General features: G+C 40.6%; 1 protein-coding gene across 1 annotated transcript in view; it reads left to right on the top strand.

Moving 5' to 3' along the window:
- Spata17 (spermatogenesis associated 17) overlaps positions 1–24,973 on the top strand; it is a 157,036-nt gene that overhangs the window by 51,460 nt on the left and 80,603 nt on the right. Inside the window, exon 6 of the mRNA XM_041635251.1 lies at positions 17,387–17,510. Within this exon, the coding sequence (XP_041491185.1) occupies positions 17,387–17,510 (124 nt within the window). The remainder of the gene's footprint in view (positions 1–17,386; positions 17,511–24,973) is intronic.

The following is a 24,973-nucleotide window of genomic DNA, read 5'->3' as shown; positions in this document are numbered from 1 at the left end:
TTCAATCCTCAATATAAAATGTTACCCCCAAGACACACAGTTTGATATGGTGCAAAGAGAAAGACTAGTTGATAGGTAAAGAAAACTAGAAGAAAGCACAGTTCAGCCCACCATTCTCTAAGTGACATTAGTAAACCAATTGCTTTTGGAAAAAGAAATAAGTAGCTTCTTGAGTTAATAATGTTTGAGATTAGCCTCCAGCAAGATAACTGGACACTGGCAAAAATGTACAGAATATATTCAGATAATGTGTCTTTTAAATAGTTGATCATCTATTATGTTCTCTTGCAAACTTGGAAATATTTGTAGAGGTTTACAGTTCCTTTTAGAAGGAAAGATCATAAAAATCTCTTTTGCGATCACACCAGAGGCAAATACTTCGGGAAAATGACCTTTAAGAAACATTTTTGTAATTGTGTATGGTGTTGTGCAGCTTGGATCACTTCCTGTACTCCTTCAGAGAATAGATTTTTGTCCAATTAATTTTCTTTTTTCTAAATTGTCTAAGGACTCTGTTCAGCCCTTCTTGTATCCAGGACTTCAGATGTCACATACAAGCAGGCTGGTAAATGCAGTCTGCCCACCAGCCCTGTTGCTTTGGTTCCTGCATCCCTGTCTCCATGGTCGTTGGCTCTGCAAGGCTCTATGGCTTCCTGTCCTGCTCTGGGAGTGCCCCTGACATGCTGGACTCTTGCCAAGACCATGCTGGCTCCTCACCCAGCCTCTGAGATTCACACTTCTCCTGCTCTCTCTCTTGTGCCATCCGTTTTTTCTAAAGATGACACTATGTCAAAATGCCTGGGTCCAGAGGACCAAGAGGGCTTCAGTGCAAAGTAGGCAGGCTCCAAGGCTCGGGCCTGAGTTCTGTTGTCAGCACCCATCTTCTCCTGTAACCCTCTTGTTGAGCCTGGGACACTAGTTCACATAATTCCTCCGATTCGTGTTGAACCGGCCTTTGAGGCCTTCCTGCCAGTGGTTGTCAACAAGAGCCAGCCTCTGCAGTGCTGTGGAAACTAAAGAACGGAACTTCCATTCCTTTCCTCCAAGATCTTACTGTTTATCCATTTCCTTTGTTTGTTTGTGTACCTCTGCTGACTGGCACATCATTTCCTCTGTGTCCTACAACACAGATCACTAACACATACAATGAATGTCATGCATGCTCATAAAATACATGTTTTATTCCCTCAGTTACCTTATTTGATATCACTTCTTCAGGGAAATCTTACAAATTTACCAAATTAACCACCTATTTTTCCATCTCATATCCATAATTATTTTAGATCTTTGTATTGAACATTCCCATAATTCACTGAAAATTTAATACCCTGAATTGATCCCTCCATAACAATTCTTGGGATTATTTTCTTAAAAACTGATCTTGCTACCAATAACCATCCTAACTCCTACAATGATGGAACTCAAGAAAAATCATTGTTTACTAAATCACCTTGTAGGTTTGAAGAATCCTATGAAATCTTCCCTACATATGTTATAGACTAAGAGAAAGACATGAAGAAAAAATCAGACTGAGAAGAGACCACAATATCACCTTTGAAATTGAATAAATCTTATAAAATAGGATGTGGTATATGTATGCGAGATAAATATTTAAGTCTGGCAGTAATAGATGTCTAGAGCAGACATGACAGTCTGAACAGGTCCCTTCTCTACACCAAGATGAGACTGCAGCCTCGACAAATTCACTGTCGACTCCCATTCCAGACTTACAGGAGTTTAAGTAAGGTATTCTCTAATGGTATTAAGCTTCTTTTGTAGCAGTTCAACATCTCTCCACATGGAATAGAGAGTTCTTGTCCAATATATCACCTCACAGATCTGGCTATCGAGAATAGGATGGTGTGGGTGAAAAGGGGATAAAGGCAGAGTATTAGCACCAACCAGCAGGAGTCTCAAGTTTCACAGACTAGCTTCATGTCCATAGTGAAGTTGCTATCTTGTATCACCTGAAAAATGGCACTGACTTGTTATGAATCTAGGTCATATAACTTCTGTGAAGTCTACTGTTGCTAGGTTACTTTTTACCATTGCCTTAGAATTTTTACTGTTATCATTGGATCAAAGTTCCTAGTTCAAGAGACTACTACTACTTTGGGCTTTATAAACTGAACTTAAAAGAAATTAAGAGCTAGCACTAGAAACACAACAGATTAAGTTAAAAATCATAGTCATTAAATTATTATAGAAGTAAAAATGAAGTGAATTCTGATACTAAAACTGATCCTTTAATTAGAAATTTGTCATTTAACTTGTTTAAAATTGCTGAAAAATATTGGTCATGGAGTCTATACCAAGCAAACTGATAAGTTGGTTAAACTATCATCTGCCTTGATTTTCATAGCAAATCTGTAAAATAAAAAGGATTTCTTGGTCTACAATCCAAATAAAAACATTTTGACAGTGTAAGGCATGCTGGCACACAAAAATAATCTCAGCACTCAGGAGGGAGAGGAAGAAGGGTCAGGACGAAAAGGCCAGCCTAGACCAGACAATGAGGACCTTTGAAACACTTCATTTTCTTTAAGTCCAGGGATTCACCTGAGTAGCGGTTTCCATGTGGTTCTTATTATGGGAGATGCGCATGTTCATGACGTTGCCTGATGCAGAATGAGTATTTATTTGCCTCGGCAAACTCAACCATAAATGCAGACAGTGAAGCATTTCCTACTTAGGAAAAGCAGATAAAATTCAGAGTTAAAACTGATTTCTGTATTGTGTTACATATTTTCATAGTAAAACTCAGCCATTTACTTTTTAAAATGTGGTTTAAAGCTGATACATAGATAATTTAAAGGCAATTTATAAACTATTTCTTTTTGTTGAACAGTATTTTAAATTGAAGGAAAAGAATGGTAGATTTTTTTAACCTTTGACACAGAAAAGATATTTGAATCATAAGAAATGACTGATTTATTCAGTAAATAGATGTCGGGTCGCCTCTAAGAGGAATGTCATGTTCCTTCCGTTCTTTCGCTCATTCCAAGTGAAATGAACTTCACAGTTTATCTATTGTTGATCTGGACAGAGGGAAAGGTGCTGTCCTGGTAAGCTCTCGCATATCATTGGCTGTCAGGGAAGCCTTGTTACGCTGTCCATCCTCATTTAACTACCCCACAAGATCTCTTAATGAAGTTAAGCCCCAAGTTCACTCCAATAATTCTGTGGCAAGAGTTGGTGCATTGTAACAATTCATCACTTGTCAGGAAGGCACTTTTAGTTTATACATTTAATAAGGGCATCCTCTAGCATGCTTAATTAGAAGTGAACAGTTTGCATATTTACTAAATGTGGAGTGTCATTGCCACCACGGCCTATTGCCTACATGAATTATTTCTCTATCTGCAATAAACAGCTGGGTAATTATTACTGCCATAATCAGATAAATTCCCACTGTAAGGCTTTTCTTACATGGCAATTCTTTGAACTCATCCAAAGCTGAGCAAAATTTATGAACTCCAGCAGCTAGGCCACTTTTCATACAATGGTGTCCCTGTACCCTATTTCAAGGACACAAGTAGAGCACCATAGTTATTGTGTAAATAAGGAAAATAATGTGATGACCAAAGATAGCATTTCAGTAAACCTCATCTATTAAAATACAATATTCTGATCTCAACCACCTACCCAGAGAGGTTTGGCTTTATCTAATTAAATGCAGATTATAAACTATGGAAAGAGCTAGTCTAAAGACTGAAGGAAATAACATCTTATTTTCCAAAAACCCAAGTCAGTCTCTAATGTTAACTGTTTGTGCCACTTTTCTCTGTAGTCTCACTTTTGTATATAAAAACACAGCAATTTAGATGACAGCATATCACATGGTCTAGCTTAAAGTGCAGAGTGTCTTCTTTGCTTTATATAGGCATCCGTGGTTTATTGTCTCAGAGAAGGTGCTTCATGTATTTATATACAAACTTCATCAGTCTTACCGGAAGGTAGGCCTGTGCTCTTGTGGATGTGCACTGAGAAAGGGGGCTTGCTGGAAGGCTGTGCTGCTGATGGCTGCAGCATCGGCGTCCACCTCACCTGACGGCTGCAGCATTGGCGTCCACCTCACCTGACGGCTGCAGCATTGGCATTTACCACACCTGACAGCTGCAGCACAGTGGCCTTGCTAACCACTGTCTCCTCTGGTTTCTGTTAGAACCGAATTCTCACTCTAATCTTTTCTGTTTTCCTCTTCTAATAGGTTTTTCTTACAAATTCTGAATATGTTTTGTTGTTTGGGATTGTTTTGGTTTGTTTGTTTGTTGAGTCTCTCTGAGTAGGCAGGACTGGCCAGTCCAGAACTACCTAAAGAGACCAGACTGGAACTCACCGAGGTATGCCTGCCTGAGCCTCTGAAAGGCATGTACCAGCAAGCACAGCTGGCTCCTGTGAGTATGTGATCTGTCTGATATTTAGTGCTGGTGTCCTGTCTCTGACCGCTGTCCTTTAGTGTGCGTGTCCTGTCTCTGACCCCCGTCCTTTAGTGTGGGTGTCCTGTCTCTGACCCCTGTCCTTTAGTGTGGGTGCCCTGCCTCTGACCTCTGTCCTTTAGTGCTGGTGTCCTGTCTCTGACCCCTGTCCTTTAGTGCTGGTGTCCTGTCTCTGACCACTGTCCTTTAGTGTGGGTGTCCTGTCTCTGACCCCTGTCCTTTAGCGTGGGTGTCCTGTCTCTGACCCCTGTCCTTTAGTGTGGGTGTCCTGTCTCTGAACCTGTCCTTTAGTGAGGGTGTCCTGTCTCTAACCCCGGTCCTTTAGTGCGGGTATCCTGTCTCTGACCCCTGTCCTTTAGTGTGGGTGTCCTGTCTCTGACCCTGTCCTTTAGTGCGGGTGTCCTGTCTCTGTCCCCTGTCCTTTATTGTGGGTGTCCTGTCTCTGACCCCTGTCCTTTAGTGTGGGTGTCCTGTCTCTGACCCCTGTCCTTTAGTGTGGGTGTCCTGTCTCTGACCCCTGTCCTTTCACTCCTGCTGTGGACAATCTGCCTGTGCCTCTGAATTCTGCTGTTTGGCATGGTGCATTAATCAAAATGTCCTGCCCAGAATTCCTGATTAGTTTACCCTTCTGCTTGGAGGGTTGCTAGCATCACTGTTTGGTCTTCTGTAGATACTTCAAAACAGCTTTCTCATGCACAAAGCAATTGTTTTCCTAAATCTCTTTCTCTTCATATAGTTAGACATTTCTTTTCTTACTCAAGCCAAAAACAAGACATGTTTTCTACCCGTGATCTTAACCAAGGGAATTGATTAGGATTCATCTTAAAGACTACTTCATTCTCCATTTGACTAAACCTCAGAAATATTTTTCCTAGATCTCTGTTGTTACTCTCGTCGGCATTTCCTCCAGCGTTTATACTCATCTTTCTAAACACAAATGCAATCGTTATTACCTATCACCTCACCTGCTACCATAGTAGGAGAACGAGTGGTAGGTCATAGAGCAGATGACCCATGGATGTAGGAGAATGAACGAGGGGTAGGTCATAGAGCAGATGACCCATGGATGTAGGAGAATGAACGAGGGGTAGGTCCTAGAGCAGATGACCCATGGATGTAGGAGAATGAAAGAGGGGTAGGTCCTAGAGCAGATGACCCATGGATGTAGGAGAATGAACGAGGGGTAGGTCCTAGAGCAGATGGCCCTGGACGTAGGAGAACGAACGAGTGGTAGGTCAGAGAGCATATTCACATGTTGTCTTTCGTGTCCAACATTATGAATTCAGCAAACCCAGAACAAATACTTGGACTGTATTCTTCTCTTTTAAAGAATTTGTTTTTATTTGCGTGTCTGTGTGTCTCCCTGTAAGTGTATGTTGTGCATGGGGGTCCCGAGGAGGACAGAAGAGGGTATTTGATTCACTGGGGCTAGAATTACAGGTGTTTGCCATCTGTGTGACATGGGTGCTAGGAACCAAACTTGGGTCTTGTGGAAGAACAGCAAGTGCTATAAATCGCCGTGCCTTCTCTCCAGTCCTGACCATATTCCTAAATAATTGTAACACTTAAAACATAAGTTTTCAGGAAATATAAGTGACCATCAGTTATAACATTAACAAAGATTGACAATTCTTGAAACATTTTTACATCTAGGAAATACAGAATTTTGCAATAAAGTGAAAATTCTGAAGTGACTGCCTGCTCTAAAAGCATTGCATTGATAGAATGGCATTTATATTTTGCCCATCACTGATGTCAATTCAACTTGGTCATGTTATCTAACATTTTCTACCTCCATTTTTCCTTCTGTTGGGGATATCACTTACACAAGCAAAAAAGTCATTAGAGTTTATCTTTTTCTGGATTACCATTTTATCTTTTCTTAACCAATACTAGATAAAATTAAGTTCTTTGTAACATCATAAGGAAATAATTCTTTGGATCAGGAAGAAAGCACCTAATCTTTAGTTTCTCAAAGCTCATGGGTAGTAGTAGCTGCTTTAAACGTGAGGTCTTGTCCTTTGATTAGCTCAGAGTTGTCACTGGTTGGTATCTGGTGGATTGCATCAAAGGCAGCAGCAATTATTAAAACATGTCTAACACATTTTAAAGGAGACACAATGTGCAGTGTTTGAGTAAACACAACAATAAGGTCCTATGAAATGAGAGTGTCAGCCACCTCAAACTCTCAACTAAAGGGATTCTTCAAGTTGATCCTTCTCCATAGTTGAATTACTACAAAGGTGCACAGAAAATATTGTGTGATGGGCTTGATCTACCTCATGCAAGAACTCCTTGGTGCTGTGTCAAAGGCTTCAGCTGTAGAGTCATTTCATTTCCCAAAGAGCACAGAAACCTTTAATGATACGTGCCCTTGCTGACCTCCATGCGATTTGTGAGGAAAGATAAATGTCTATGAAATGCTTGCAGTCCTGAGATTAATGTACTTTGTGACTATACAAATTTTCCTACTGTTCTGTTTAGCCTGTGTTGTTCCCAATTATTTGACATCATATATATTATATAGACTTTTACATCCTTTTATGGAAAGGGATCCATAATACTAAAAATAAAGTATTTTCACACTGAAGTATTATAATTTGAGTATTTTAGAAGTAATGCCTCACAGAAATTCTTTCAAATCAGTTGATTCAAAAGAACCAGTAGAAAGAAACATAGTTATTTTTGTGAATTATCTTTGAGTGAGTCTTAATGCTTTGTGAATTCATGCAAAAGGAGTAAATGAAAAGAGGAATGGAAAACTCTCTAAGATCAGAGCAGTGTCATGGTGTTCTAATTTTATAATACTGACCATTATGAGAGTTGAATCTTCCTTTTCAGTCCTAAAATATCTGGTTGTAGTCACAGATTGGCTGCTGTCATGCAGGCATCCGTGTCCAGGAAACATTATTCTATTATAATATCATTTCTGCCTTTTGCTGCTGATGGTTAAAATCTATGAGGGGGAGGGAGACAAAGAAATGTGTGTGTGTGTGTGTGTGTGAGAGAGAGAGAGAGAGAGAGAGATCCCTCATGAATGATCCAACTGTATCTCAAAGCATTCCTCTCTATTCCTCCATTCTGTGCTAGCAGAAGCTTTCTCAACTCTCATTCTGGCTACAAGGCCACCACCCCATCCTGCCTCTTCTGACCCTCCCAGCAGAAGTGAGATTCCTGAGCCACAGCCCTGTGCAGATGTCTCTTTTGTGGCATGTTCTATCAGTCTAGGGAGGTGATAGCTGTTCTATTTGCAAGCTACTTCAAGACAGGGACTAGACTTTTCTTTTCACTTACTTTACTGTCTCAAGTGTGTGTATGACAAGCATAGCAAGCCAGTTACTTCTTTTCCTGATATGAACTTTTTTTCCTTCTATTGAAAACAAATTATTTCCTCAAGTAATATATCCTGATTATGGCTTCCATCCCCTACATATCTCTCAATTTCTCCCCTTCTCCTCTCCCATCAGAATCCACTCCCCGTCTGTCTCTCATTAGAAAAAAATGGGCTTCTAAGAGATAATATGTAAACAGAGGTTTTTTTCTGCCCCTCCCAGTCCCACAGCTTCTTCTAAATAATCTCTCAGAGGTCTAATATTAATTGTGAAATATTTGATCTATAGCTCAGATTATTACTAACTAGCTCTTACATTTAAATTAAACCATTTCTATTCATGTATGCATTGCCACGTGACAGGGCTTTACTGGTCCTCTGGCATCTTGCTTTTTGGGCAGCTCGCTCATGTCTCTCTGATCTTTCTCCCCGAATCTCCATTTGGCATTCCTACCTGGCTTTATTCTGCCTTGCTATAGGCCAAAGCAGCTTCTTTATTAACCAATGAGCACAATGCATATTTACAGCATACAGAAGGATTATCCACAGCAATAATAAAATATAACAAAATAAAATATAATTAAAACAAAAACTATCATATGAGTGTAGGACAAGACAAACCAACAACAGAAGGAAAAGAAATCAAGAGAAGGCACAAGAATCAGAGACACTCATTTTTACACTCAGGGGTCCCATAAAAACTACAAACTGGAGCCATGATATACATAGAAGACCCGGTGATGACCCAGGCAGGCTCTGTTCATGCTGCTTCAGCCTTTGTGAGTTCATAAGAGGTTTTCATATGTTGATTTAGAGGCTTTTGTCTTCTTGATATTAGCCCTTAACACACGTTATACTGAAACAAAGGCTTTTCAGAAACTGCTAAATAGTGTGTGCGTGTGTGTGTGTGTGTGTGTGTGTGTGTGTACATACATGGACCGTGGACATTCTTATGGGGACTAGAGAACTTTGAGTATCATTCTTCATGTGATATTAACCTTATTCTTTGAGACAGGGCCTCTCATTGACTTTGAGCTCACCAAGTGGACTAGAGTAGTTGGCAAGTAATTGGTTGGTCTCACAAGCTTGCCATCACTCCTGGCTTTTTTTTTCTGGGTTCTAGGAATCAAACTCTGGGCTTTTGCAAGGCAGTTACTTTACTAACTAAGCCACCCCCCATCCACCATAGTTGCCCTCTGTCTTGAATGAGAGGGCCTTTCTAAATATTTCAGAAATACTAAAGTCTCTAGATAAATGATCTAAAGATTTCATAGCCTTCAGAATGTGATCAAATGTTAAGTATTCCAACCAAGAATATGATTGGCTTTATTGTGGCTTCACCATCTACTATCTTTCATCTGTTATTTATTTAATTTCCATATTGAAACAAGGTCTCGTGTAGCTCATGCTGGCCTATATTTTCCTAAGGATAACCTGATAACTCCTGATCTTCCTGCCTCTACTTCTCAAGTACTGAGATTCCACGTGTGTACCATTGTGCCTGGATCTCTCTTTCCTTTTATTTTCTATTAATTTAATCAAATATGGACCTACTAAAAGCAGACAGTCATCAAAAAGTATAAGTATGCATCTTGATATCACCCTTATCCTGGTTCCGATCTTATTTAGGCAGCCATGTTGATTGAACTTCATGGTTCTAATCAGACATTTCTAGGACATGCAGGATCACAGTAAACCTTCTGTACCTCTTTATCCTCTTTCATGATGGCCCCTGAGCCCTAGGTGTAAAGAGTTGTATTATAGATATATCAGTTGGGAGTGGACACCACATGACCACTTTCCCTCTGCATTTGAATCGGTTGTGGTCTTCTGTAATGGTCTCCATCTGCTGCGAAGAGATGTTCCCTTAATGAGGAATGAAGACTGCACTTATCTGTGAGCCTAAGAACAAATATTTAGAATGGAATTGGGAATTATGCTGGCATGGTAGGGGGGAAATCTTACAAGGCTTCAACCCTAGAAGAAATTATAGGCCACTAAGGACTGCTGAGAACTGGAGAAAATCTTCTTTCATCACTAGGAAAGTGATGTAAGCATTGCAGCTCAGATGGAAAGGAATCCTGGCAGTTGGGAGGCCAGGAATACCACAGAGTCACTGTAAGCCTAGCTTGTAACACTGCTCTGGCAGGGGAGGGTTTCCCCAGCGCAGTTGTTAGAGCTCTGCTCTGCTCCAGAGAAGTGTGACTGCTCTGCATAGCCTCCCTGGATTATAACAGCTCTGCTCCCCTAGGGGAAAGCTTCCCCAGTCTGCTCTACTCCATGCTGCTCTGCCTCACGAAGTCCATAGCTGGGTTCCCTCTGGTGAAAATGTCACACTGCACAACAAACCTCACTCAACAGATTTATTGGGATGGAAGAATCCAGGAGGGTGGCTGGCTAGGGTGAGAAAAAGCAGCAAATTGAACAGAGTACAGAGCTTATGTAGGGTTTCTGGGACAGTCCCCACCCTGCTTCCAGGGTGGCTTGGGATTGGTGGATTTTTGTGGTCTGATACCGAGGCAAGATCAGGGATTGGTGAGATTGGTGGGATTCTGCAGCCTTACTCAAGGGCAAACCCAGGGATTGGTGGGTTTTCAAAGAGTCATGCCAGGGACAGGGTGTTTCTCCTTGCCCTCCATCTTGGGTCTAATCTGGGACAGGGTGCTTTTTCTTGACCCTTTTCACCCTGCAGTGGCCCTCGAGTTGTAATCCAGGACCAAATGATCAACCCTCTAGGATGTACATGTAACATTAAGTGGATTGATCAGGTTTTATTTATATATGAGAGGAGAGAGAGTGAGTAATTAAAGAGAGGCCAAGAATTTGAGAGAGAATAAGGGGGGCAGTACATCTGAGGGACTGGAGGGAGGAAAGGAAAAGAGGAAAATGATATAATTATATTTTAACCTAAAAATGTAAACTTAGTCAATAAATATGATTGAAAATTAAATACCTTTATGTCATAATACATCCACAGTAAACATGATTGGCATTTACTTGTTTTATTTTAAAATGTCAGGCTTGCTGTCAAAACTGAGTTAAAGACTATAAAGCAGTTTAAGTCAATTTCCTTAAAATTGTTCTCACAGATGGTGGCATTATGCTTATTTGAGAACTCTATGTAGTATTGTTACTGGTTTTCTCTGCTGGTTTTGGCAATTATGATTTTTAAAGGATCTCATATCACCCTTTATTTCTCTGCTAAGTTATCATTTTCAAGACTCTTTTGTGACATGCATATCCTGTCACGTGGCGCCTCATAATGCTTCACTCACATGGAAATGTGCTTGATAGGGTCACTACAGAAACACGGGAACATCACTGAGTTCCTTTGTGATATCATCCTAGCGAACTAAACTGAGACTTCCCATTCATCCCCCAAACCCCAGTCTGAGAATAATTCCTGCAGGCCCTCCTGGGAGTTCTGATAAGCTAGTGTGGATGGAACCCAGAATGCGTAATTCCTGTAGTTCCCCATCTATACTCTACAGTAGAACCAGGTTTCCCTTTCCCTGTATGTACAGAAACCTGGTTCTACTGTAGAGTATAGCAGAGCCCTCTCAGTGCAGGAACTCTTTTCCAAAGCAAACTTGAAAGGGTGGTATACTGTTTGATAAAGAGTGGTTTCAAGGTACTACAATAGTGAGTGGGAGGGTCTAGGGCATGACTGTGGGAGGGGTCTACAACATTACTGTGGGAAGGGTCTACAGTTTGACTATAGGAGGGTCTACAGTGTGACTGTGGGAGGGTCTACAGTGTGACTGTGGGAGGGTCTACAGTTTGACTATAGGAGGGTCTACAGTGTGACTGTGGGAGGGTCTACAGTGTGACTGTGGGAGGGTCTACAGCATGACTGTAAGAGTATCTACAGTGTGACTGTAGGAGTGTCTACAGTGTGACTGTGGGAGGGTCTACAGTGTGACTGTGGGAGGGTCTACAGTTTGAATATAGGAGGGTCTACAGTGTGACTGTGGGAGGGGTCTACAGCATGACTGTAGGAGGGTCTACAGTGTGACTGTGGGAGGGTCTAGAGCGTGACTGTAGGAGGGTCTACAGCGTGACTGTAGGAGGGTCTACAGCGTGACTGTAGGAGGGTCTACAGCGTGACTGTAGGAGGGTCTACAGCGTGACTGTAGGAGGGTCTACAGCGTGACTGTAGGAGGGGTCTACAGCGTGACTGTAGGAGGGTCTACAGTGTGACTGTGGGAGGGTCTACAGTGTGACTGTAGGAGGGTCTATAGTGTGACTGTGGGAGGGTCTATAGTGTGACTGTGGGAGGGTCTACAGTGTGACTGTGGGAGGTGTCTACAGTGTGACTGTAGGAGGGTCTACAGCGTGACTGTAGGAGGGTCTACAGCGTGACTGTAGGAGGGGTCTACAGCGTGACTGTGGGAGGGTCTACAGCGTGACTGTAGGAGGGTCTACAGCGTGACTGTAGGAGGGTCTACAGTGTGACTGTGGGAGGGTCTACAGCGTGACTGTAGGAGGGGTCTACAGCGTGACTATAGGAGGGGTCTACAGCGTGACTGTGGGAGGGTCTACAGCGTGACTGTAGGAGGGGTCTACAGCATGACTGTAGGAGGGTCTACAGCGTGACTGTAGGAGGGTCTACAGAGTGACTGTAGGATACCCAGCTACAGAAATTAGAGCAGGCTTTGAGATGGGCGCGACACCTTCGTGAACGAACTCTAATTCTGAGTTTTGATGTTTGACTTACTTATGCCCTTTGTAACAGAATGCCATAGAGTGGATTATACAAGTGTTTGTTTTTCCCCCACAATTCTGTAGACTAGGAAGTCTAACATCAAGTTGCCAGCAGATCCAGTACCTGGTTGGTGTGAACACTCTTGTTGGCAGATAATCGTAATCTTTTGCAATCCCCATGTGCTAGAGAACAGCTTCATACCCTACTTCCCATAATGATATAAATACCATGGAGTGAGGGACACCCTCAAGAATTTGCTATTTAAAACCTCTCAGATTCCACATGGAAAGTAGCATTTAGCAATACTTCGTTTTTACCTGCCTTTTACTTTCTTGGATTATCATAAGAAACTCTTGTCCTTCCCTCAAATTCTCCACACACTTCCTAATCAGACAGACTAAGCTTTGACTCCACAGTAGCATCCTAGCACTTAGTAGGACTATTTTAAGTGCTTGTATGCTCACATGCGCTGGAGTGGACTGTGCAGTGTATTAGACCTATAAAAGAAGAAGGAAGCCTTGTGATGGTGCAAACAGCTAAGCATCCTTGAAAGAATGGGGAGAGATATTTGAGGGCCAGTGAGATGGCTCAGTGAATGAAGAAGGAACTTGGCACCACGCTTGACAAGAGTCAGACCCTCAGGACCCATAAGTTTTTTAATATGGATTGTTTGTGCAAACAATTTTGAGCAGGATGTCGTTTCTCAAAAAGTAGTTCATGGGAAATATTTTTCTCGTTTGGCATAGACATTAGGGAAAATCAAGAAACAGTTTGCCAAGTCACTATAGGAAAAGAAAGAATGTGTCGTGGGAACACATAAGTTCCTGCATGAAAGGAAGGAATGTATGCCCATTCTAGTTGAGCACTGAGCGGGACAGTGCCCTTTCCTGTCTGTCACTTCCATGGAGTTTCTGCCTTCATTCAAATACAGAAACCTAAATACGTACAAGGAGACAATAAATCCTTTAACAGTTTATGCTTATCATAATGCTCCTGCTTTCCAGAAAAGTTTTACAAAATAGATTTACTTCTTCATTTGAATAGGCAGGAACAGCATAGATGAAGTATTTGTTTTTATGGAGTTTGTATATGTATAAACATATGTTGTAATGCTATTATGTTCTTGAAGGAAAAATAAATTTATACTGTAGTAATGAGAGGGGCAGTGGGAAGAGAATTCAAACGTAAAGGATGCTGCAGAAGGGCATGCATGTACTGTAAGCGAAGGTCCTGGGGTGTGCTAGGATGGAACCAGCTAAGACCAAGGCATGATGGTGCCTGAAGGGAGCATTGTTGAGTAGGGCGGATAGAAGCCAGGGTCTAGCCTCAAAGACCTTATAACATTTTACTCTTTGTGAGTTCTGTCTGCCTAATAGCTTCAAAGTATTTTTTCATCCTTTGAAAATTAGAAACATGTACCCTGCCCATTTCACTTCATCAGTAAATGACAAGTGGAAAGCATATCCGAAGGAAGAGAAACTCATGGCTGTAAATGAAAATCACATTCCATGTTTCTATGTGGCCATCTCCTTCTAATGCTAAGAACTGATGATAATAGAGTAATTAATTTAAAATTGTCCCATTTTATCTTTATCCTCTTGTATGTTTTAAAAAGTAGTGCAGGCACTATGATATTTAGTAGTTTTCTCAGAAAGAGAAATCCTATCAGTATCTAATACTAGATTAAGCAAAATATGTAATACAAATTTAATGTCATGATTAAAGGCAGACATTTTGGAGTCAGACCTGGAGCCCAATTCCACTTTCTAGTTGTGGGTGTTTGGTGGATATGGTCTCCATGGATCTGGTCTCCTAATCTGTAAAGCCAGGCTGATAGTCTATCCAGTGGGGCTTTTCTTCCCTAAGAGGACATGAGTCATGAGGGAGATAATCTATGTATCCTACGGAGAAAACAAGACTAAAGTGCTGGTGCTGTGGGATGGTTAGGATCAGTGCTGCAAGGCGAGGAAAGGAAAGTGCGCATGCCTCCAGTGCAGAGAGACTTCCAGAGGCTGATCTAGTGAGTGAGCAAGGAATAGAAGCTGAAGAGGGGAAGAGTGGACAGGTTTTAATGCACTTCATTGGTGCCAGCCAGGCTTGGGACGTTCTGGGATTTGGATGGCCCGGTACAGTGCTCCACAGTGGGGCAGTCTCCGCTCCAAGCCCGTGTTTCCTCCCTTAGTCAACAAATGCCACCTGCAAGGAGAGAGGAGCAGAGTTACTTTTCCCCAGTGAGGTTAGCAGTGACCAGTCAGCAGCCAGCACTCCTGGCAGCTGCAGGCTAGGGTGCTTTGTTCCAGTGTGGGGGATTGTGATGATGATGTGTAAGCACCCAGCTCTGGCCACGCCCTCCACACATAGTGATGCAACAGAGCCTAGCAGACATCCTTGTAGCCACAGAGGTTTCTTCCAAGCTCACAGGGTGAACCTTCTCCTCAAGGTGAAGCAGCCCCAGGGTGTGGTATGAGGACTGAGGAAAGAGAGCTTTAGTCACCTGTTCATGTCCTCCTCTTTCTCACTGGGGACAGTTTCACATCTCATGCCAGGTACTGTGTTTTCACTTTGACATTTCACCCACACAGTACGTAACCATCAGAAGGAAAAACATCGAAGGATTTAGACACAGTATGGCAAATCTGTAGTAAATAAAGTGAGTAGTAGCCTTGCACCTCGTGTATAGGGAGGGCTAAAGAAAACTAATGCTTGCATAGCAATACTCTGCATAGATTCAGCATATCTGATCCTCACCATTGCTAACGAGAAGGGTGGCAGTATTAGTATGTTTACGCTTTCTAGATGAAGGTTTTGAAGTTCAGAGGTTAAACAGCCATCAAACAGCACAGTGCAGTTTGTGCGACCAGGTTTGTTGCAGAGTACGTTTCCAACTACTCCATTATATTGCCTCCCAGTGGCTACTTTTATTTTTATTATCCCTGCCATTTTAGAATATGCAAATATTTATCACTATAAAATCCTTTGCTAAAATGTACTAAAAAATAAATCTTCATATTTGCAGTAGTTTTAATCTTTATGTACTCTCACAAAATATTTTATAGACAAAGTGATGCAGAAAATTCAAGTATTTTTTTTTATAGTAGAGAACAGGAACATAAGATAAAAGATGTGCGTGGCTGACTCGGTAGAAAGTATCGTCTCCATCTTGGGTGTGGACGGAGGTGCCTGCAGCCTTGCCTGCACTCAGAAACCCTGCCAGTCCAGCTTTTCATCCGTTCCTGACAGTAGATAAATTGTCGTCTGTGCTTGTTTCTCCATGACATAAACTAGGATAATTGGCACCTCTGCTTGTTATTCCACATTATCTCAGGGCCTTATCGGAGGCAGCACAGAGGACTTGCTTATTTTTCATGCAAATATTTTTATAAACCAACAAAAGTAAAGACTAAAATGTATAATGCACTTATGTTTTTGTGTAACATGATTGTATATTTCCTGGTAAAAATTCTCATTTGCTCATATGTAACTGTCTTGAAACGTGTACCTTAAGGACAAAGAAAGGTCACCAATTCCTCTAACTCCTGGTTCTTTGTCAAAAAGTGGACACAGTTAATGAGGTTTGTTTGGTACAGAACAAACTCGCAGACACAGACAGAGATGCTTTCAATGGAAACAGATTTGTTTGGCTTTACTGGGTTACTTAGCGATTAATAACCGCCTCGAGATGCAGTCAGAGGGGTCATTGTACCACCTTGCCAGCACAATCTAAATGTGCAGCTAGCCCAGGCTAGTGGGTGCAGAAACCCCCCAAATACATACATAAAGGAAAACAGGCTATTTTCTGCCTTCTTTTTCATATTAATAAGCAATTTTCAAGGGAAGGGTGACAAAATGGGGGCTGTGCCACTCCAAGTAATTCATTTATTTTGCAATTTAATCTTATGTTGAAAAAAATTGCTCTACTGCCGTAGCCTAGCATGGTGATCTTTAAATGTCGGGGTGTTTCGTAAGTAACCTTGTGTGAAGTGTTAGCAGCCTGTAGCAGGGCACTGCAGCAAATATTCCGCCACAGTCAGGTAGCAAGGAGAAGCCTGTATTTTTATGTTTATTTTTTGGACTATATCCTTTTAGTTTTCCCTGACATATATGAAGCAAAATCTATGATGTTTTCTTGGAGATTTTACATATGAAAGTAAACATCAAATTATGTATTTATTTTAAAAATAAAACAGCAGTGTTAAAATGCTGCTCTGACATGAGTGATAAATTTGTTAATGGAAACAAAAGATGTAGTCCTTCTTCTTTATTTGATAATATCGTGTCCTATTTGGAAGCTATTTATCACGCAGTATAATTTGAAGCTTATTTTTCATTTAATTTTTTCATTTAAAATTTTCATTAGTGGAATTTTTCATGCCTTAGAAAGATTTTAACTTAACCTAGCCCTTTATTTAAATTATTTATGTAATTGAATAAAATGTCACTTTAGATGCAGGATAATATGTGTAATCTTATTGGTATTAATTGAACTGTTAACTGAAGTAAACATAGAATCAATTAAGCATGTAAAAAATCTGCACTTTAAAAAAATAGTGATTAGTATGCAAAATAAGTAGATATTTGTAAATACAAACTAAAATTTAAGGCACACGTTTCTTGGAATATTTAGGGATGTAAAAAGCCACTCCCTTTGCAGTGGATTTTGACATTTCTTTTGCTATTGTAGTAATTATAACACGTACCCTTTGGTGTTGAAAATTCCATCAGGAAAAAGTCACTTGAACGCTGTCTAACAAGGGCAAAGATTTCCACAGAATTCACAGGCAAGATAAATTGCACCCTTGATTTTGATGGATGTGGGTGATCATTGCCCCTCAAAAATCTTGATTTTCATCAGTGAAAGAATTAGGGACTCAACAGATGTCATCAGAGTAACTGCTGACAATTTTGATGCAGGGAGGCTTTGGAGGAATTTGCAGAGATGAAAGAGCGAGAAGAGAGGAAGGCTCGCCTGGAGCGGGAAGAGAAGCAAAGAGATCAGCAAGCCCGCAAGATGCATTACCTGCTCAGCACAAAGCAGGTTAGTCTACCTGTGCCTGGCAGCTCCCATGAGCCACCTGGACCCCTCGCCTGACAGAGATAAAGTAGCAGCCTGAATAGGACATGACTTGTTGAAAAGATACCACAAAGACACTACTTCAAGTTCAATTTCTTGTCTCTGTGTAGGTGCGCGCAGGCGCTGTGATTGGTCTGTGACAGAGCTTCATAGGGGCAGCCGCTGAGGCACTGGTGGAAAGGTCCCAGTCAGCAGAGATGTCCACCACACTGATAACGCAGCACGAAGGGCGTAACCTCGCCTTCAACACTAGTCCGAGTGGCTCGTTGTTGTGTTGTGAATTGACCAAGAGCTAGCAAGTTATTAAGCTGAGCCGGCTTTCAGCTTTTCTCTTTTAATCGAGCGAATGCTGAGATTATGACTGTTGTTCCTCCTTTTCTAGGTTTTGATGGAAGTTGTCAGATAAAAACCTTTACAGCAAATTGCCTCAGCATTTACAACTTCATATGGAGAGATAACTGTGGAATTTAGAACACTTAGAAATTTATTCTTAAGATTTTTGTTACAATTGCTGGGAAAGCCCATTGCATTTAGAATATTCTGCGCAGAGAGATACGGCTTTAAATCATGGATTGGCTGGTGAGACGGCTCAGTAGGTAAAGTACCCCCCCCAGCTGATGACCTGGGTTCAAGCCCCAGGACCTAAGAGTGGAAGAACAGAACTGGCTCCTTTATTTATTTTAGATATCCATTTAGTCTATATTAGAATTAATTAGCAATATTTACAGTGGTGTCTCCATATGGGTGTCCTCCACCTTCACTTTACGTGATGTCGTTGACGTTAGGACATTGCAAGCGAAGATGTGTTATCCAATCTCCTCTCTTGGAGAATACTATAAAATGTCAGATTTTATTGGTTTGGCAATTTGATATATGTAGTTATCAAAATCTTGATATTTAACTATAGTTAACTAAAGAGAGATGAATGAATAACCTCTGTACCCCCTCCCAAGACGAACATCTTGGTGATACACTAGACGAGTGATACCATCTTATTGTCCGGTCTGTTCATCTGTCCATGAGATCGGGAGTGCTGGCAGATGATGCCGGGAAATGCATGCCTTTCCTGTCCTACCACCAGATTTGTTCCACGTTGTTTTAAACAGTTTGTCATCACAATATAAGAGACGTAGAATTCGAAGGCTACAAAGATTTACTACACTGACCATGACTTCACTTCAGCCTGTTATTCTGAATCCCACGTCTCTGAATGCCTGCCCTCCATGGGTGTCGTGCTGGGCTTTGAGGGCATGGAAGTGCATCCTAAGAGACACTTGGCGTAAGCACACAGCCACCTTCCAGTCTCCTGGCACGAAACTTTTTAATCGGAAAAAGTTGCTGTCTATAAGCAGTCTCACTCCAATTAACAGCCATTTTCATTTATGATTTTGCTGTTCTGTTCTATTTATCAAAGAATTTAAAATACTTTCCTAAATAAAACTGAAACCCACACACTTCTATGTGAGTATTGTTACTCATTTCCTTAGTGATTTGGCTAGAGGATGGCAATGAACTCTGGATTTAAAACTACTCTTAGTTATTTAGGTTAACTCTCCTGGACTGCTTACACTAGGAAATCTCAGTTTCAAAAGATCTGTGTTTTAATTGTCAATAGCAAGTGTACATACTTTTAGTAAGGAGTTTATCCGTGTACAAACAGTTTTGTTGAACTGTGTAAAAAGAAACCCTGTGCCGGGCGGTGGTGGCAGATGCCTTTAATCCCAGCACTCGGGAGGCAGAGGCAGGCGGATCTCTGTGAATTCTAGGCCAGCCTGGTCTACAAGAGCTAGTTCCAGGACAGGAACCAAAAAAGCTACGGAGAAAGCCTGTCTCGAAAATTAAAGGTGGGTGGTCCTTGGACTTCCCACAGGTCAGGGAACCCTGATTGCTCTTCGAGCTGATGAGGGAGGGGGACTTGATCAGGAGAGGGAGAGGGAAATGGGAGGCGGTGGCGGGGAGGAGGCAGAAATCTTTAATAAATAAATAAATTAAAAAAAAGAAAAATAAATAAATTAAGTGTATTAAATGCACTTTCAACTTAAAAAAAAAGAAAATTAAAAAAAAGAAACCTTGTAACATTTTTAAAGGAGAACATAGTTTATTGGAAGTTCCAATAATCTAGTAATAATAATATTAATATTCATTGTATATACTAATTATAGAATTAAATTCCTATAGTTAGTAGGTATAATAAATAATGCTTTAAAGTAATATTGAACCTACTATAATAAATAATGTTTTAAAAACATTGAAGAAATTTATTTATTTATTTATTTTTAGTTGTTGAAAAAAAAATTTCCGCCTCCTCCCCGTTTCCCATTTCCCTCCCCCTCCTCACACACATCGCTTCCTCATCCCTCTCCACTACCCCTCTCCCCCTTGAAGAATTTTTAAGGGCAAAATTGTGTTTGTTAATTCAGATATGTATAATATTATTTAGTGAATTAACTTTAGACTGATTATGCTGTTATATTGATATTTGCTGATGCAATTTAAAATTTCAACTTTTAGCATGAATCTGATGTACATTTCTAAATAGTTTTAGAAGCTATTCATAATTTTTATTGTTATCTCATCTTTATTCAAGCAAATATGTTTGTGCTGATAGGAGTTACATGAGTAAATAACTAATATTGCAATGAGTGAATTAATAGACCCCCTCAGGCCTTTATTAATTAGAAAGTTCAAGTTATAGTAAAGCACCTTTTTTATATGTTTATTTCAATCAGAAAGCCGAACATGGCAACTTATTTGCATAAATAATCAATCACCATTTACTAGTAGTAATAAGGTTAATTTGTTGCTACAGACATAACAGGATTAGTCAATTATATTCCCTAGAAAATACTATTCGCTATGCACCCGCCACCTGTAAAGCAGGGTTGTGTTTAGCGTCCTTACTAAGTGAACACATCAAAAAGTCTTTGTCCCTGTAAAAATTTTTTGAAAGGAAAGCTAATTTTAGTTGATTTGAATAAAGTAAAATGCAAGCAATGCCTCCCATTTGTAAATTTAATTTATCTTTCTGCAAAGATTGATTATTTAATAAAGTTATTCATTTTGATTCAGTAACCAGTCAAACCAAATCTAGCACATACAGGGCACATTTCCTTTGAAGAAAATCTCATTTACAGATTTGTTTTATTCCAGAGAAACTGATTTTCCTTCCGTTGCCCTTGTTCTTTGTAATAAATTATGCTGTCTGCTCCATCTACTGGTAGATGTATGCAAAGGCCTGTTGTTGTGTTCCCTAAAGGAAAACATTGCTTCCTGAGGATCAGCAGTCACAGGGGTGCATGTAAAACTCAAGATCCAAATTTCAAGAGCTGGTGCTTTGAAATGAACATCACTATATTGAATTATCCATAGCAGTAATTAATTGATAAGTGGAAGTTGTTAATATGATCATAGGAAAAAATAAACACAATAAGGATAAATATCAGTGTAACTGCATATTTTTCTGGCATTTGATAGTTAACACACATTCAAATGGAAGTGTATCATAGAAATAGTTTTCATGTTATCTGCGTGGTTCTTTTTGATTTTCCTTATACTGACAATTTTCATATGGGTACAAAAGTAATTCTTTTCAGTCTTGTGATTTTTTTCAAAAAGACCCTTTGTGGTGATTAATATTGACAAATTATAATTTGATATATTTGAATATTTGAAAAAATAAAATGTGTGCAGTCATCTTTTTCTCAAAACCATCCAAATTAGATTTATATGAAAAGGGACTATATCTTAATTAAAACTTAGACTTGACCTAGTCATAATTAACTGGTAGTCTGTTAAATGGGAAGCATATTTCCAAGATAAAGCTTATGAGGTGAAATTTTAATTAGAAACATTTAATTTTTCTCAATTGTGTATTACCTCCCACACTGTCTTCTGAGGACAGCGAGCGGAAAAGTTCTCAGTCTGAGTACATTAAGGATTTAGTTTTTGGTTTGCACCTCTGTCTTGCGATGGAGTCATGGAAAGAGGGCAGTCTATCTGAGTGCATGTGCCTTTGTCTGCTTGTGTAGTGGTGTGTGTGCATCTGTGGAAGATGTCTCATGAACTTGGGAATGCTATATTTGGACAGGCTTCTCAGTAAACAGGGTCCTTAGGATGAGCACCCAGCTATCACAGGGAAACTCAGGAGCAATGATGGTGAAGGTCACCATTAGTGGCTGCAGCACACTTTTGTGCCTGTTGGTCCTTTCCCAGAGGCCACTTCATTCACATCAGGAAGAGTTTGGCTCCTTGTGGTTTCTTGGTTACACCTTTTCTCTTTGCTGTATTTTCATGTTGTGACTTTTTTTCTTTCTGTGTATTCTACTACCTTTGATTTCATTGTCTGTCCAAGACAGTGTTTGCATGCCCATCCCCTGAATTCTAAGCAATGACAGAATTCTTTAAAATTATTTTTAGTTAAGTCTTTTGTTCTTTATCCCAATATATTTATATTGTCAGATTAATCTTTCAAAACTACCATTATTTCATTTCCATTTGAAGTTTGTAAGCCTCCCAAGGTCCTTACTTGCTGTTTGATAAAATCTTTGTATACCCACAGATTAGCACAGCCCTCAGGTCTTCAGAGAGATTTCTTTATGTGGCTGATGACAGTTAATGCATAAACTCATGACATCTGTGGAGTCCTCAGCCATAAATTGGATGTCTGTATCACACTCCTTTCCCAAAGGCTCAGGGGACATTTAATAAGCCAGCTGAAGGACTGTAAGAGCCAGAGATCAGGCAGGACTGGAAGGAGGCAGTGTCCTCTGGACACGACAGGGCCACTGCTTTCATGACATCAGAGCACGGTGGTGGCCTACACTAGACCTGCACAATTCAAGCCAGTCAGCATTCTAGTGTGGAGGGGAGAGGGTCTCACAGACCCTGCTCCTGGCTGAGGAGCTATGGACAGCAGATGGCTGCTGAGGATGGACAGTCAGCTTTAAGGGTGTGGCACCCTAATTGGTCAACCATGGTCCTCTTGGTAGCCCACAACCATGAGTATTATGGCAGCACAGACTGAACCTGACGGATTATTAAAAATAGTTTAAAAAGAAAATACAAGGACACAAAAATGGGAAGGGTGTTGAAGTGACTGGGACGATTTGTGGAGGAGTTGGGGGTGAATCTCATCAAGATACATTGTATGTATATATAAAATTTCCAAAGAATTAATAAAAATATATTTAAAACAATCCTTCCTTTTCAGCGTAACCATTGACAACCCTCCGCTATCTGCCTCCGCCCTGCCTACTCAGTCTTTCCTTCCTTTGCTCCTCTGGGTGGCTGTGCCTTCACAACCTGACATTCTATTCAAGAAAAGCTCACCAAAAGGATCTCTTTACACACGGATGAAGCTGGTTACTTCTTACCGCTAGCTCTATTCTGGCCATTGAGTCCTGCTCTCCCTGCAAAGAGGGCAACTTCTAGCAGCTTCCCACCCACACTGACCCTTCCCACTCCTCTACTGTGAAAGATGTTTACCTGCCTCCTATTAAACTACTTTATCAATGAAATACATTAACTGGTCAGCTGTCCTTATTAGTGTAGATTGGCAAAAATTGATAGATTGTTAATAGTTCATAAGAGGAAGTGGGAGAAAGGTCTGTCCGGAAGTCTGAGAACAAGCTCAGAGTATGAAGATGTGGAAGACATAGGGTTGATGGGAAGGGAACTCAGTATGTTAAAGAGCTTAAGGAATCCATGGGATGCATCTATCTGGGCAATGAAATAAGTATTTATGGCACCAAAATGAAAGTGGGTCAGATACTCAGGAGAAAACTGTCAGTCATTTTGGAGGCCTCACCACCACTCAAGTTGAGTTATTAGCTCCATTCCATTGTGTACGTCTTATATTTGCTTTCTGAATCATATATTCCCAGCTACTGATTCTAAATGCTTTCATGGTCTGTCCTTTTGATAAGGCAAAGTTTTACAGGAGTTGACCAGCGCTGAGAGTCAGGACAGATCCATAAATGCGTGGTTCCAGCAATAACTTCCTGGAGCTTGCGGAGACGGTATCTCACTGCATACATATCCTAGGGCGTCCCCTAACTCACTATGTCACCCAGACTGTTCTTGAAATCACAGAAAGTCTCCTGCATTAAGCTCCCTAAGAGACTGATTGGTAAGGCTGCCATTCCAGACCCTTCTTCCAAAAGAAGGTTGAAAATTTAAAGATGCATCTGCTCACAGGTGTACTCTAGCTTAAAGAAATCGATGATGTTGGAGTTCTCTGGAGAACTCAGGCTCAGGCACTGGAAGCTGAATCAGTGCCCCGCATATAACTAAGTGAACTCCACACACGGGGCACTCCATCCTCGTTTCGGAGGATCCAGAGATCCTTGCAGGGAGATAAGTGCTCCATCACCTGACTATTTTCCTACTAAAGGGTATGGCAGTGCTTACAGAAATGCGCTCAACAGCCCATGGACACTCAGAATAAAGTTAGAACCTTGATGGAAAATTATAGCAAAGCCATGCATAGACAGCTACAGAAATTCCATGTGCAAACTCTAACTGATTGATCATATTTATCTGTTTCCATATATTTATCTTTACCATGTTCTGTGAAGCAGCAATTACCTCAACAACATTAACCAAAATGTCGTCTGGGCATTTTCCCCCTTTTATTTATTCTTTCATGAAGACTATGCAGAAGATAAAGGCCTGACTTCTTACCCCTGGATGCATAGTTCAAGAAGGCCTTGGTGCCTGGCCATTCACTCTGCATCCCACTGAGCAGTACATTCCAGGATGGCAGCTGATCATCATCCCCCACCTTCGCTGCTCTCTCTTAGGAAAGACCAAAGGCTGAACTAGGGGGAGAATGAACTAGGCATTAGCTTTTCTATTTTACCTTCTCCCTCCTGCAGGGTATAGATACTTTTTATTGTATTGTAATACATGAAAAAGGAGAATTATTATCCTCAATTTTCATTATGTAGAGAGAATTAAGTGGGAAAAAACATTGTCACCAAATTAGTCACTTCTCTGCTCTATTCCCCTTGTCTTGACTACCAGATACATCTAAGAAATTCAGGCAAAAATGTGGACAGAAGCAAAATGAAAATCAGAAGCCACTGAAGAGAAACAGAAACATAAGAAACTACCTTAGACGCACCCACAAAACCTACATACATATACATGTAATTTCTTTTTCAACATACAATGCTAAAAAGCAATTTTTAAATGAATTCTTTAGGAAGACATTATAAAACTTTCCTTTTTGTGATTAAAAATAGAATCCTGCTATGGAACCACTCTTTAAATTTATTTTATTGATTTTTAAATTATGTGTTTGTGGAAGAGTGGCAGGTGCGTGTGAGTGCTGGTGTCCTTCAAGGTCATAGACTGGGACCTCCAGAGCTGCAGTTTTAGATAATATAATTCTCAATGCAACCAAATGAATACATTTTTCTTGAGAT

This window comes from Microtus oregoni, unplaced genomic scaffold (genome assembly GCF_018167655.1).
Source record: "Microtus oregoni isolate MIOR12 unplaced genomic scaffold, Mior012 000047F_ref0000412, whole genome shotgun sequence".
Taxonomy (NCBI): domain Eukaryota; kingdom Metazoa; phylum Chordata; class Mammalia; order Rodentia; family Cricetidae; genus Microtus; species Microtus oregoni.
This window is presented reverse-complemented; position numbering and strand designations above follow the sequence as displayed.